Genomic DNA, 12,761 nt, shown 5'->3' with positions numbered 1-12,761 from the left:
GCGGCGGGCACGCGGCGCAGGCCCGGCCGGGCGCGGGGGCCGGCATGGCGCTGGGTGTCCCGGGCACGCACGGCTCTGCCCGCGCACGGCGGCTCCCCGGAGCGCTCTTCCGAGCCGCGCGCTGCCACAAGGTCACGGAGTTCTCTGAAAGGGGATGGAAAGGACAATGAAGCGGGCCCGGGACAGCGCCACGGGGCACGGTCACACCGATGTCGCCGTCCGGACAGAGGGACACCGGCACGGCGCTGGCACCGCCATGGGGAGGCCCGGCCCGGCGCCCTCTCCGCGCCCTCCTCCCAGCCCGGGGTGAACCTGCTCCTCACCAGCCCCCCGTGCCCGCGGCCCCGGGACCCTCCGGGCGCTCCGAACCCCCCGGGCCCGCCCGGCCCGGGACCCCCGCACCCCCGGCCCGCCCGGCCCCTACGAACCGGCGCCCGCAGCGACGCGGCTCTCCCGCGCCCCGCCCCTCGCCTCCCATTGGCTGCTACCGCGCGAGCCCCGCCCAGAGAGGCGGGGCCTCATGGCTGCCGCCAATCCGCGCACCGAGCCTGCCCCCACCCTCTGCCCGGGGATCCGCGTTAACCACGCCCCGCCTCCCCGCCTCGCGCACTTCGCCTCGCCATTGGATAGAAGCGCTGTCCCTCAAGACAGTTGGGTGTGCTGATTGGTCCGAAGCGGCGGGGGTGGGCTGCGGGGAAGTGAAGCGCGCGCTACCATTGGCTGCGCCGAGGCCCCGCCCCAAGGTCAGGGAGGAGAGCAGCGATCGCCGGGCAACGGCGGAAGGCGGGCGGGAGCGGCTCGGGGAGCGAGGGGCCCGGGACCCCGCGCCACCCCCGGCGGGGACAGCCGCCGCTCCCCGGGCCGGGACCCCGCTTCTCCCCGGGCCGGGACAGCCGCCGCTCCCCGGGCCGGGACCCCGCTTCTTCCCGGGCCGGGACAGCCAGGGAGACGCGGCCTCCCAGTCCGCAGGAATGGCGGGCGCTGAGGGCAGCCCCGCCGTGCCCTGGCGCTGCCGTGAGGGGAGTCCAGGAGCGCTGGCTCTCCCAAGTCCCGCAGGAGATGAAGCCAGCCACGGTCAGGCTGCCGCCAGCTCTGCTGCTGTTGCAGGGCACCCACTCCGTGCCAGCGCTCTGCTGGCTCCAGTGCAAAGCAGCCTCCAGCCCCAGAAGCAACAAGGCAGGCTGGAGTCAGAGGTGGAGAGTGAGACTGATGTCAGTGCTGAGCAGGCAGAAAAGTGAGAGCAGCAGCAGGGAGGGTCCCCAGCTTGGTTCAGGCCTCTGCATCAACAGCTCTGGCCTGAGCTGGCACCAGTGACACTGGACAGGCTGGATCTGCAGGGAGGAAACAACCGAACGCTTCCCCCACCTCATTTCATTCAGATTTAATGTGGTTTGGGTTTTTTTTTACATGTGAGCACCAGCTCCAGCAGTAACAGAGCAGCTTTTGCTCTCATGCTGGGCTGGATAGCTCCGGCAGAACAAGAGGACACGGCAACAGCAAAGCACCAATGTGAGAGGGAATCACGGAACAAAATGCAAACAACACATTTGTATTTAACCAACATTGTCCTCATGTGTAAATAGCAAGGAAGTGCCAGTTCTGACCTCCTGGAAGGCCTTGGTGACAGCCTGGGCCAGTGTGGGACAGGAAAGTGTGGCTGATGAGATGGGCTCTAGTTTCCCCCACTGATTCCTTGGACCCCAACACAGCAGTGGGGGTAAAGTGGCCAATCCTGGCCACACAGGCCACTGTTCACTTGATTTTCAGATAAAATCTCTCCTTATTTTAAGAGGCTTCCTCTTTCAAGGGCTCCAGCTCTCCAGGATCACACTGGCTCAGTTCTCTGCTGCTCAGATTCCAGGGTAGTTCCCCAGTTTGCTGAGGACTCCCCTCGCTGGCTCTCCCCCCTGCTGCTGGAGCAGCATTCCTGCTCCGTGTCAATCCTCAACCCTCTTGTCTCCATCTAGTGTCCAAACCACATCGGGACTCTCTCCCAGCCCAGGGAGACCTGCAGCTTTCACAGCCTGCACTCACCGTGCCCACAAGGAGCTGATCAGGCTGGGACTGACACCAGCACTGTGTCAGTCCCTCCTGAGGTCTCAGTTGTCTCCTGTCCCCCCAGTTTTACCCCAGCTGGAGAAGAGCTGCTGGATTGCCTCAGTGGGAAGCACAGGGAGAGATCTGAGAGCTGGAGCGAATCACAGGATCCTCACTCACCTTCCAGGTTTTAATAACGTCAGGTTATTCTTGCTCCCTGTCAGGCCCAGAAATGAGCAGAAATTCCCCAGTGCAGGCTCCTGGCTGGCTCCAGCTCCACCTGCTGGAGTGGGCCAAGGCCCAATCCTGCTGCTGCTCAAGGTGCAATAAAATCATTTCTGGGACAGAATGATGCTCTTAACCTGGCTTGGTGTGTCCTTGGGTGAATGTGAGTGTTTCCCTTGGCATGGGAGTTACCAAACTCCAGGAACCTCAGCAGCTCTCACTGCAGCCTCCCTGTGAGCAGTGACTGCAAACCCCACACACCCATCCCATGCCCTTTATCCGCCTCCATACACACACAGCTGCTCTCTCCCACCTCAGCAAAGGAAATGGAGGAGTTCTGGAGATGCTCACATCACTCAGCAGCATCCCACAGATCCCAGATTTGTCTCGGAGCACTAACTTGGCGACACCGTGGCACTGCTGTGAGCACCTCACAGCCCTCAGCCACACAATTATGGATCTACTCAGCACCTCCTCACACCACAAGCTGCCAAAATCCCTGGGCAGATCCCTCTCTGTCACAAACCCCATCCAGCCTGGGGTCATCCTGCTGCCAGCAGGATGCAGGGCAGTGCTTTCCTCACCTCTGTGCTCGTCCTCCCTTGTCCTGCTTTGTCAGAGGAGTCCATAAGGTGTTGGTGGCACAAAGCAAGGACAGCAGGGAGACACCAAGGCACATCCTGTGCAGACAGGCAGAGGGAATGGAGCTCATTTCCTGGAGAAGGGAACCTTGGGGAGGGCCTCAGCAGCCTCTCAGTACCTGCAAAGAGGAGGCGGCTGTGAGGGCTGGGCCAAGGTTTGTGCTCCAGTGCAGAATGAGACAACAGATACAAACTCAAACTAGAAAGGCTCTGACTGGATAAAGGGAGAATTTTCACCCTGAGGATGGTGGAGCAGTGGGAAGGAGGCCAGAGAGGCTGTGCAGCCCCTATTCCTAAGGGTTTCTACCACCTTGGACGCACCTTGAGCAGGACAGACGGGATGTCCTGCATTCCTGCAGGCACGAGCACAGGTGGGATGGAGCAGGATGCCTCTCACATGCTCAGCAAAGGTCCCTGTCAGGGCCCTCAGACCCCACCTGCCCCAGCCAACCTCACCTGGGCCCCCACCCCAGCAGCACCCCCTGTTCTGGGAGCTGCATGGCCCTGCCTGTCCCCACGGAGCTGCACTGTCCCTACAATGTCCCTGTACCTGTGCCTGGACGGGCCCTGGACTGCACTGGGGACACTCCTGTCTCCTGCTGTTCCGACCTCCCGGCTGGATTTCCCAGAGAGCAGGAACCTCCTGACAGCCCCTGGACATCACGGGAAGCAGCTGCTCCCACCAAGGCTGTCCTGCTCTGGTGTCACGGGGGTGTGCCCTGAACCAGGACACCACTGCTCCCAGCACTGTGGTCACCTCAGGCTGCTGGCTTGTCTTCCAGCACGGAACAGCCCCATCCTTCATTTCCAGCCACGGAAAGGCCCAGGGTCCTCGTGGGCTTGGTTACAGGTCTCAGGCAGACTAAGGCTGTATGTACATCCAGAGGGACACCTGGCATCACTTCCAGGGGGGTCTGGCTGTGCAGCCACCTGCTGCCTTGGCATTCTTTGGCACCGGAGATCCGGACACGCTGTTGGACCGACCCCTCACCAGAGGGCCCTGGGGTGCAGCGGGGGTTGTTGGAGCGCTCCGGTTCTTCCACCTTTCTGTGCCGAGGCTGGAAGAAAGGTGAATCCTGTCCGGGGGGGTGCTCAGCCGGCTGACAGACTGGGAGCGTGCTCTGCCAGCAGCAGCCCAGCCTGCGGGGCAGGCATCGCCCCGGGGCTGCCTCCAGCCACTCCGGCTCTCCTTGCGGCCGGGCTCAGCCGCGGCCGGGGCAGCGGAGGCCGGAGGGTGCTCGGCTCGCAGGGGAGCGGCCCTGCAGCGCGGGGAGAGGCCGGGCTGGCTCCGGGGGGCAGGCGGGGGGCTCCAGAGCAGCGAGTGGAGCCTGGCCACATCCTCCTTCCTCATCCGCGGAGCTGCCCAGGCAGGGCCCTGGGGCTTGGCACCAAACAGGGACTCGTCACAGAAGGACGGAGCGTGGCTGCGGGACCTTGCAGGGCGACAAGCGGAGAAACGCGGGTTGGACACAGCGGGGCAAGGCACAGGGGGAGGCCAGGGTCTGGGCAGGGCAGCGAGGCGGAGCGAGCCCCGAGAGCCGGGGCAGCGCCCCGCGGCACGGCACGGCACGGCACGGCTCACTCCCGGGGGTCTGGGGGGGCTGTGGACACCCCCGGGGGTGGCAGTGGCAGGGAGGGCCAGCGGGAGGATGGAAGGGAAGGGAAGGGGAAGGGAAGGGGAAGGGAAGGGAAGGGAAGGGAACTGCGGCCCTGGTCTCCATGTGCCGGTGTCCACAGCACCGGTGTCCTTAGTGCCAGTGTCCCCAGTGCCCCTATTCCTGGTACGCGTGTCCCCAGTGCCAGTGTCCCCAGTGCCAGTGTCCCCAGCACCTGAGTCCCAACGCCGATGTCCTGAGTACCCGTGTCCCGGTACCCGTGTCCCAGTGCCAGTGTCCCCAATGCCAGTGTCCCCAGTCCCCACAGTCACCAGCAGTGCCTGCCCATGCCAGCAGTGCAGAGCTGCAGTGACCCTGACCCATCACCACAGTCACGTCCCCCACTGTCCCCAGGTGCCTGTGACCCCACTGCCTGCCTTCCCTACCACCGCCGAGGAGGACAATGGTGCCGAGGAGGATGCTGAGCTGGACACTCAGGCCATGGTGCGGGCCCAGAACCAGAAGAAGAAGAAATCCGGGGGCTTCCAGTCCATGGGTGCGTGTGAGGCACGGGACAGCTGTCCCTGGGGCAGGGACTGTCCCCTCCTGCCCATGCCCTCTCACTTGTCCCTGTTCCCCTAGGCCTCAGCTACCCTGTCTTCAAGGGCATCATGAAGAAGGGCTACAAGGTGCCCACGCCCATCCAGAGGAAGGTGAGCCTGGGGAGCGGTGGGTCCCTGTCCCAGGGGGTGGCAGTGGGACGGTGACGGTGACAGTGGTGTCCCACAGACCATCCCTGCCATCCTGCGTGGCCGGGACGTGGTGGCGATGGCCCGGACGGGCAGCGGGAAGACGGCCTGTTTCCTCATCCCCATGTTCGAGCGGCTGAAGGCGCCCAGCCAGGCCGGGGCACGCGCCCTCATCCTCTCGCCCACCCGGGAGCTGGCCCTGCAGACCCTCAAGTTCACCAAGGAGGTACAGGGGACATGGGGGCGAGTGGGAACAGTGGGGGCAATGGGTTCGGTTCTACATCCCACCAATATGTTTATTCCTCACCCTGCAGCTGGGCAAGTTCACTGGCTTGAAGACAGCCCTGATCCTGGGAGGAGACAAGTAAGCTGTCCCCGTGTCCCCTGCAATCCCTGCTTCCCTGAGTTTCCCCAAAACCTGGTGAGGGGCTGAGCTGCCCAGCGCCACCCCAGCCTCTCCCTTCTCTCACAGGATGGAGGACCAGTTTGCTGCCCTGCATGAGAACCCTGACATGTGAGTGGGGCACAGGGAGGGGACCCAGTGGGGGAATGGCCACCAGCCATATGGGGACATCCTGGTGTTTAGAGCTGGTGTGCCTGATGGGCATTCCTGGTGTTCCCTTGGAGCAGCTTGCTGTGGGACAACAGGGTCTCTATTGTATCGTCTTTGGGTTGGATTTGGGACCTGCTCCCAGGATGCTGTGGGGACACTGTCTCCCCCTTAGCCTGCACCTGTCACCACCTGTGTCCCCACAGAATCATAGCCACCCCTGGGCGCCTGGTGCACGTGGCAGTGGAGATGAAGCTGAAGCTGCACACGGTGGAGTACGTGGTGTTCGACGAGGCCGACAGGTCAGCAGGGCTGTCCCCAGGGCTGGCAGTGTCCCCACACGGGTGAGAGCCCCAGGGAGTGGCAGGGAGGGACCTGCCATGTCCCATGTCCCATCCCCCTCCCCTGCAGGCTCTTTGAGATGGGCTTTGCTGAGCAGCTCCAGGAGATCATCGCCCGGCTCCCGGACTGCCACCAGACCGTGCTGTTCTCCGCCACGCTGCCCAAGCTGCTCGTCGAGTTTGCCCGGGCTGGTGAGGACCTGGGCCAGGTGGCACTGGGGACGGGGACACGGCACAGCCCCACAGCCAGGCCGAGCCCAGCACTGGGAAAACCAAGCTGGATTAATGCTGGGCCAGGCGGGTGTCCCCAGCAGGACACCCTGTGAGTGACCCATGTCCTGTGTGCCACCACAGGCCTCACTGAGCCGATGCTGATCCGCCTGGATGTGGAGTCCAAGCTGAGTGAGCAGCTCAAGGTGAGATGGGGGAGTTCAAGACGGGCTTTGTGCCCCCTACCCCCTGCGAGCCACCTGCTGCCAAGGAGGGCACGAGGGTGGCAGTGGTGGCACAGGGCTGAGGGCTGCTCTCATGCTGCAGCTGGTGTTCTTCCACGTGCGCGGGGACGACAAACCGGCCGTGCTGCTCCACCTGCTCCGCAGCGTGGTGAAGCCCCAGGACCAGACAGTCGTCTTCGTGGCCACCAAGCACCACACGGAGTATCTGAGGGAGGTAAGTGGCATTTGGGGGTGCCCTCGTGGGGCCTGCAGCTGTGGCAGGTCCCTGCTGGAATCTCTCCCTCTGTTTCACTGGGTTGAAGGAGAAATCCCAGAATATGTGATCATGGAAGTGCTGCATCCATTCACCCCTCAGAGAGAGGAGGGAGCACAGTGGGATTTGGAGGTGTACTCTGGAGTCTCTGGCCCTGTCTCTCTGCTGAGGGCACATCCATGCAATCTCTTTTCCCCCTTTCCCAGCTGCTGACGGCACAGGGCATCCGCTGCACCCACATCTACAGCTCTCTGGACCAGACTGCCCGCAAGATCAACATTGCCAAGTTCTCCCAGGGCAAGTGCCCAGTGCTGCTGGTCACCGACGTGGCTGCCCGGGGCCTGGACATCCCCATGCTGGACAATGTCATCAACTTCAGCTTCCCTGCCAAGGGCAAGCTGTTCCTGCATCGTGTCGGTGGGTGCCAGTGCCCACCTGTGTTGTGGTATTGAGGGACAGACTGGGAACAAAGCAGTGTCAGTGTCCCTGATGTCCCAGCTGGACTGTGAGGACTCTTGGGGGCAGGACTGGCTCTTGGGGGCAGCCCTACCTTCACTGTAGGGCTTCTCCTTGCCCCTTCCCCAGCCACCCAAAGCCCCTTGCCAGCCATGCCTTCATGGTAAATGTCATATGTGTAGACTGCCAGGGACACCAGGGATCCCTTGCCTGGGTGGGGCCAGGCTAGGCATGGTTTCCCATTCTCCTCTTGCCCGTGCCAGGTCGTGTGGCCCGAGCTGGCCGGAGTGGCACTGCCTACTCGCTGGTGGCTCCTGATGAGATGCCCTACGTGTTCGACCTCCACCTCTTCCTGGGGCGCCCGCTCGTCCTCGCCGGAGCCCAGGAGATGCCTGCAGGTGAGGGGTGGCTGTGTGGCCTCTGGGGTGTTCTGCTTGGCCAGTGCTGGAGTTTGTGCTCTTGTGGTGGGCCCTCACACAGATGGGGAAAATGGGGTGTTGGGGGCTGTGATACACCCTGTGTGTGTGGGATGCTGATTGAACAGCTCCATGGAGCTGTCAGCTCTGCTCTGAGAAATGCAGGGTGGGTGCTGGGAGGTGACACGGTGTGCCCTGGGCTGCAGATGCTGGCGGGGTCCTGGGCCGTGTCCCCCAGAGCCTGGTGGATGACGAGGAGTGCCTGCTGCTGACGGACCACGAGGGCTCTCTGGAGCTGCGCAGCCTCCGCCGCGTCGCCGACAACGCCCACAAGCAGTACCTGCGCTCCCGGCCCGGCCCCTCGCCAGAGTCCATCAAGAGGGCCAAGGACCTGGATGTGTCCCAGCTGGGCATGCACCCCCTCTTCAGTGAGTGCTGGGGGCATGCCAAGGGAGGGGACCCCACTGCCCTCCCGAGGAAACTGATCTGTGCCCCTCTCCCTGCCTGCCTTCCCCAGGAGCTCGCTTCGAAGACACCGAGCTGCAGAGGCTGAAGTTGGTGGATAGCATTAAAACCTACAAGTCCAAGGCGGTGAGTTGAGATAATGGGATGGGGATGGGATGGGATGGGATGGCCACGTGGCTCACTGGGAATGATGCTCCTGCCCTGGGGACAGACCATCTTTGAGATCAACGCCACGTCCCGGACAGCGGCCAGCACCGTGATGCGATCGAAGCGGCGCCACGACCGTGCCCTGATCGAGAAGTTCCAGCGTGGGCAGCAGGAGAAGCGGGCAGCAGCACTTAAAGGGCAGGGGAAGTGCCCGGCCCCTCCCGAGCCCCAGGAAGGGGAAGGAGAGCAGGAAGACCTCCAGGTAATTGGGTCATGGATGCAGGAACTGCTGCAGAGCTGCCTTGGCCTGGTGCTGGCAGCACCAGGGCCCCCAGATTGTGCTGGGGTTTGGGGATCGGTGCAGAGACTTGTGGGAATACTGGGGGGACATGGCTCCTGAACCCCTCCACTGTCCCCGTCCAGGATGTGTTCTCTAATGTGGGGGGCCAGAAGCGAAAGCGGGGCCGAGGAGGAGAAGATGGTCCCAGGAAAAAGCCACAGCAGCCGGCACAGCAGGCTGAGGACTTCTACATCCCATACCGGCCCAAGGACTTTGAGAGTGAGCGGGGGTAAGTCTGGGGGGGCTCCTGCTGCTGTCCCCTCCCAGCCTGTGTGGAGCTGCTCTCATCACCCCCCCTGGCAGGCTGAGCGTGGGCGGCGACGGCAGCGCCTTCGAGCAGCAGGCGGCCGGGGCCGTGCTGGATCTCATGGGCGACGAGAACCACAACCTCAACAAGAACAAGCAGCTCCTCAAGTGGTGAGTGGGCTTTGCCCATGGGCTGGAGGGAGAACTAGGGCTGGGGTGGCACTGCTCGGTCCCACCACCTTTCTGTCTCTGGCAGGGACCGCAAGAAGAAGCGGTTTGTGGGGCAGACAGGCCAGGAGGACAAGAAGAAGGTGCGGACGGAGAGCGGGCGCTACATCAGCAGCTCCTACAAAAACAACCTGTATCCTGCCATGGGCACTGCTGCCCACCTGGGCTGGGCACTGCGGGAGCAGGGCTGGACCTGCGTGTCAGGGCTCCATCCCCTGCCAGGGCAGCAGCCAGGGGAGGGAGCACAGTCTGGTAACTACAGCACAGGGTCAAGCGAGGAGTCCCCACATGTTCCCTTAACACGCCCATCCCAGCTATGAGAAGTGGAAGCAGAAGTACAAGGTTGACGAGCGGGATGAGGATGAGGAAGGGCCGCGCAGCAGGGAGCAGTTCAGAGGGAAGCACAGGCGTGGGCACGGTGAGTTCCTGAAGCCACAGAGCCCTGCGCTGCTCCCCTGAGCCTGGCTCTGAGCACAGCCATGTCCCCTGCAGGCACAGGCCCCGCGCAGCCCCCGGCGCAGGGCAGGGTGCGCTCGGAGCTGAAGAACAAGCAGCAGATCCTGAAGCAGCGCAAGAAGGCGGCCAAGCAGCGCTTCCTGCAGAGCGGGGGCCTGAAGCGCCTCAAGGCCCGCAACCGGCAGCGCGTGCAGGAGCTGCGGCAGATGGCCTTCGGGCGCCGCGCCGGCGCCGCCAGGAAGGGCAAGCTCAGGAAGAGGATGTAGGGCACGCGTCCCCTCCGCCGGGGCTGGGAGCTGGGGAAGGGGACAGTAAATATCGGTTGGTTTTGCATCCCAGCTTCTCTCTGTCTTTGCTCCAAGCATCGTGCTTGGGGTAATTCTATCCCTAGAGACGCAAGAATAAGCATATGCTGCAAGAATGAGCATGCAGCTGCACAGCTGGATGTATTTTGGCGTGAAACACCTTCAGAGATGCCAACAGCAGCTCCCTCCTCCTCGTCCTCCAGCCTGGGGTGCTCTGTGCAGGAGGGAACCTTGGGAGTGCCCTGGCCCTGCCTGGGTGTGGTGCCACTGCCGTCCATGTTGCTTCTAGACTTGCAGTGAATTACCTCCATCCACAGGGGTCCTGTGGCTCCATGCTGGCCCTGGCAGCCCCACCCCAGCCCCAGGAGCAGGCAGGTGTCCCCAGGGGCTATTCCTGGCCCCGAAGCAGCCTGGCACTCCTGTGGTGCTGTGGGTGTGTGCCAGTGGCACAGATGTCAGCCAGGGCCTGCATGCAGAGCAGCACCTGTGGAGATGGGAGCCTGATGCCACAGCCATCCAGGGATGCAAGTGCCTCTGTGTGGCCCCAGCCCCACTGTCCTGGGGAGAGGGTTGTGCTGACCATGTCCAACTGGGCCTTCGTGTCCTCCTGGGCTTTGTCCATGGGGATCCTGAGTTGTGCCGTGGTTTGCTGGAAGAGGTTCAGCACAGCCAGCTTGATCTGCCCCAGCAGGAGGGTCTTCTGGATGGCTGTGCTCTGGATGTGGGTCCAGCAGGACTCCTGGGGGACAGAGTGAGCCTCTGGCCACTGTCCCGTGTCCTTCTGTGCCCCCCAAGGCCAGGCTTGGGGGGCCCAGGAGTCCTGGCTGTGTATCCTCCCCATGCAGAGCTGCTGATTTTTTGGGCAAGTGGGGACCCTCAGCTCAGCCCAGAAGCGTGCAGCCCAATTTGGCACCACCACCACAGTGGGCATCTCCCTTGTGCAGCACACCTGGGGTCTGTACTGCTGCCCCTCTCCCTGGGGGTCCCTGGGCACCCCACACCTCCCTTACCCACTGGAGCACGTCTTGGCGGGCAGCCTGCAGGCGTGCATGGAGCCGGGCCAGCTCGTTCCTGGTGCCCAGGAGCTGGGTGCTGGTGTCCTGACGGTACCGCTGGAGCTGTGCCCTGCCCTGGGCCAGCTGCTCCTGCCCGGCTTCTGCCTCCCGTGCCAGGGCTGCCCGCACCCCCGCCAGCACCCCGAAATGCACCAGCATGGCCGGCACGTCCTGGAACTGGGCGGTGAGAGGCGGCTGAGGCAGGGCTGGAGGGATGACCGCTCCAAGGGGCTTGGGGACACGCGGGGTGGCACGGCAGGAGCTCACCTGCCCCACGCTGGCCAGCGCGTCCCGCAGGTAGTCCCCGAAGGGCCGGAGGCTCCGCAGGCGCCGGGCCAGGCGCTCCCGGTGCCGCAGCAGCCGCTCCCGCTCCCGCTCCCGCCGGGCCGCCTCCGCCTGCGCCGCGGGCAGCGGGTCAGCGGGCACCCTCCGCCCGGCCCGGCCCGGCCCCCGCCACGCACCTTCAGGAAGGAGTCGAATCTGAGCACGGCGTCGCGGTGCTGCTCTTGCCTCCGGGCCAGCTGCTGCCGGCACTGCGCCAGGCGCTGCATCCGCTGCTGGAACTCCTGCGGGATGGAGGGTGCCGAGAGGAATGCCCACGCTCGGGCACAGCCGAGGGTGGCAGCCCGTGGGGAGTGGGGACGCGCCTGCCAGCCCCTTGTCCCCGCGGCAGGGGACGCTGGGTTGGCCCTCACCTGCCGCTGGTCCCGCAGCTGCCGCTCCACGTCCGCCACCTCCCGCCGCTTCAGGAGCACACGGCTGGACAGCGGCAGCGTGGCCGGGCCCCGCACTGCCGCCCTGCTGCCACGGGCTGCGCGCAGCTCGGCCGGGCTGCGGAGGGAAAGCCTGGGCAGGGCGTCTGCCACCGTGCCTCGGGCAGGGCTGCCACGGGCAGGGCTGCCACGGGCCACCGCTGTCCGCGGGCTCGGCGCGGGGAGCCTGGCCCGCTCCCCCGTGGGTGCAGGGGCTGTCAGGAGCTGCACAGGCTTAGCCCTGCCTGCATTCATGTTCTTGCTCGCCCTCGCTCCTGCCCACCCCTCCCACTTCAGCCTACCCTACTTGGAGCCACCCAGCACCGCGGTTCCCCAGGGAAGGACAAGTCACACCACAATCTCAGCTTTCTTCTTAGAACCCGGGGAATGCCCCTGCCTGCCCCCAGCCCACGGCTGCAGTGTCCTCTCCTCCCTGGAAGCCTCAGCTGGGGACGCTGCCCCCACCCAGTGGCACCCACCCTGGCAGTGGCACCCGGAGATGGGAGCACAAACCGAGATCACGGGGCACGCAGGACATGCTGGCCTGGTTGCAGGCTCTTTGGTCACCTGCCACGGGGAGGGCAGAGGGGCATCACTCACAGCAGCCGAAGCTTGTCCCGCAAAGCCTCTCGCAACCGCTCCTCCAGCTCCGAGTCCATCTCAGCGGTGCCTCCTCCTCGCCCAGGGGCCTGCGGAGGAGCTGGGACCGGGACAGCCGAGGTGGTGGCAGCACAACAGAGTTGCCAGGGGCAGCCAGAGGCTCCCGCAGCTCCCTGGGATTTTCCTGGCTGGCTCCCAGCGCCGCCGCAGCGAGGGCATGGTGCTGGGCATAGGGAATGAATGCACCAGGCTGTTTGCAGGGAGGCTCCACTCTTGGCCCCTCAAACCATCTCATCCTTCCACCACACTCCATTCCCTCCAGCCCTCAGGATCCTCTGTTCAGGCTCCATGACCCTTCAGAACCCTCTGTGCACAGCCCGACCCCAAGCACCATCCCCACCCCTCCCTGTCCCTCTCAGCCTGCTCCAGCTCCCACTGTTCTGACACCC

The 12,761-nt window shown here is 64.4% G+C and overlaps 2 protein-coding genes and 1 long non-coding RNA gene across 3 annotated transcripts; 1 reads left to right on the top strand and 2 right to left on the bottom strand.

The window, feature by feature from the left end:
• Nucleotides 1–6: 6 nt before the first annotated feature.
• Nucleotides 7–3,804, bottom strand: LOC120510317. Its single transcript, XR_005629453.1, has 3 exons — nt 3,454–3,804; nt 429–3,022; nt 7–144 (listed from the first exon to the last, which is right to left on the bottom strand). It is a non-coding gene; the product is annotated as an uncharacterized LOC120510317 (long non-coding RNA).
• Nucleotides 3,805–4,869: 1,065 nt separating this feature from the next.
• DDX54 (DEAD-box helicase 54) lies at nt 4,870–9,933 on the top strand. Its single transcript, XM_039725839.1, has 19 exons — nt 4,870–5,054; nt 5,141–5,211; nt 5,288–5,473; nt 5,562–5,611; nt 5,720–5,761; nt 6,004–6,099; nt 6,209–6,330; nt 6,493–6,554; nt 6,676–6,807; nt 7,053–7,263; nt 7,566–7,700; nt 7,925–8,146; nt 8,236–8,309; nt 8,395–8,592; nt 8,754–8,899; nt 8,974–9,087; nt 9,173–9,277; nt 9,459–9,562; nt 9,637–9,933. The coding sequence occupies exons 1-19, from the start codon at nt 5,000–5,002 to the stop codon at nt 9,864–9,866; spliced, it is 2,355 nt and encodes a 784-aa protein (XP_039581773.1). The 5' UTR covers nt 4,870–4,999; the 3' UTR covers nt 9,867–9,933.
• A 96-nt stretch (nt 9,934–10,029) lies between these two features.
• CFAP73 (cilia and flagella associated protein 73) lies at nt 10,030–12,610 on the bottom strand. The gene is given in 7 exon segments (XM_039725850.1): nt 10,030–10,389; nt 10,486–10,644; nt 10,916–11,137; nt 11,228–11,403; nt 11,406–11,526; nt 11,656–11,791; nt 12,313–12,610. Coding segments are annotated over 7 exon segments (969 nt in total). The 5' UTR covers nt 12,372–12,610; the 3' UTR covers nt 10,030–10,293.
• Between the last annotated feature and the right edge of the window lie 151 nt (nt 12,611–12,761).

Source organism: Passer montanus, unplaced genomic scaffold (assembly GCF_014805655.1).
Source record: "Passer montanus isolate IOZ18808 unplaced genomic scaffold, ASM1480565v1 scaffold57, whole genome shotgun sequence".
Taxonomy (NCBI): Eukaryota; Metazoa; Chordata; class Aves; order Passeriformes; family Passeridae; genus Passer; species Passer montanus.
This window is presented reverse-complemented; position numbering and strand designations above follow the sequence as displayed.

Excerpts from the sequence above, each read along its gene's own strand:
- DDX54 (XM_039725839.1), top strand. The coding sequence starts at position 5,000 with ATGGTGCGGGCCCAGAACCAGAAGAAGAAGAAATCCGGGGGCTTCCAG. Across the intron at positions 8,147-8,235 it reads GGGCATGCACCCCCTCTTCA|GAGCTCGCTTCGAAGACACC; the intron begins GTGAGTGCTGGG and ends TGCCTTCCCCAG. Across the intron at positions 9,278-9,458 it reads AGCTCCTACAAAAACAACCT|CTATGAGAAGTGGAAGCAGA; the intron begins GTATCCTGCCAT and ends CGCCCATCCCAG.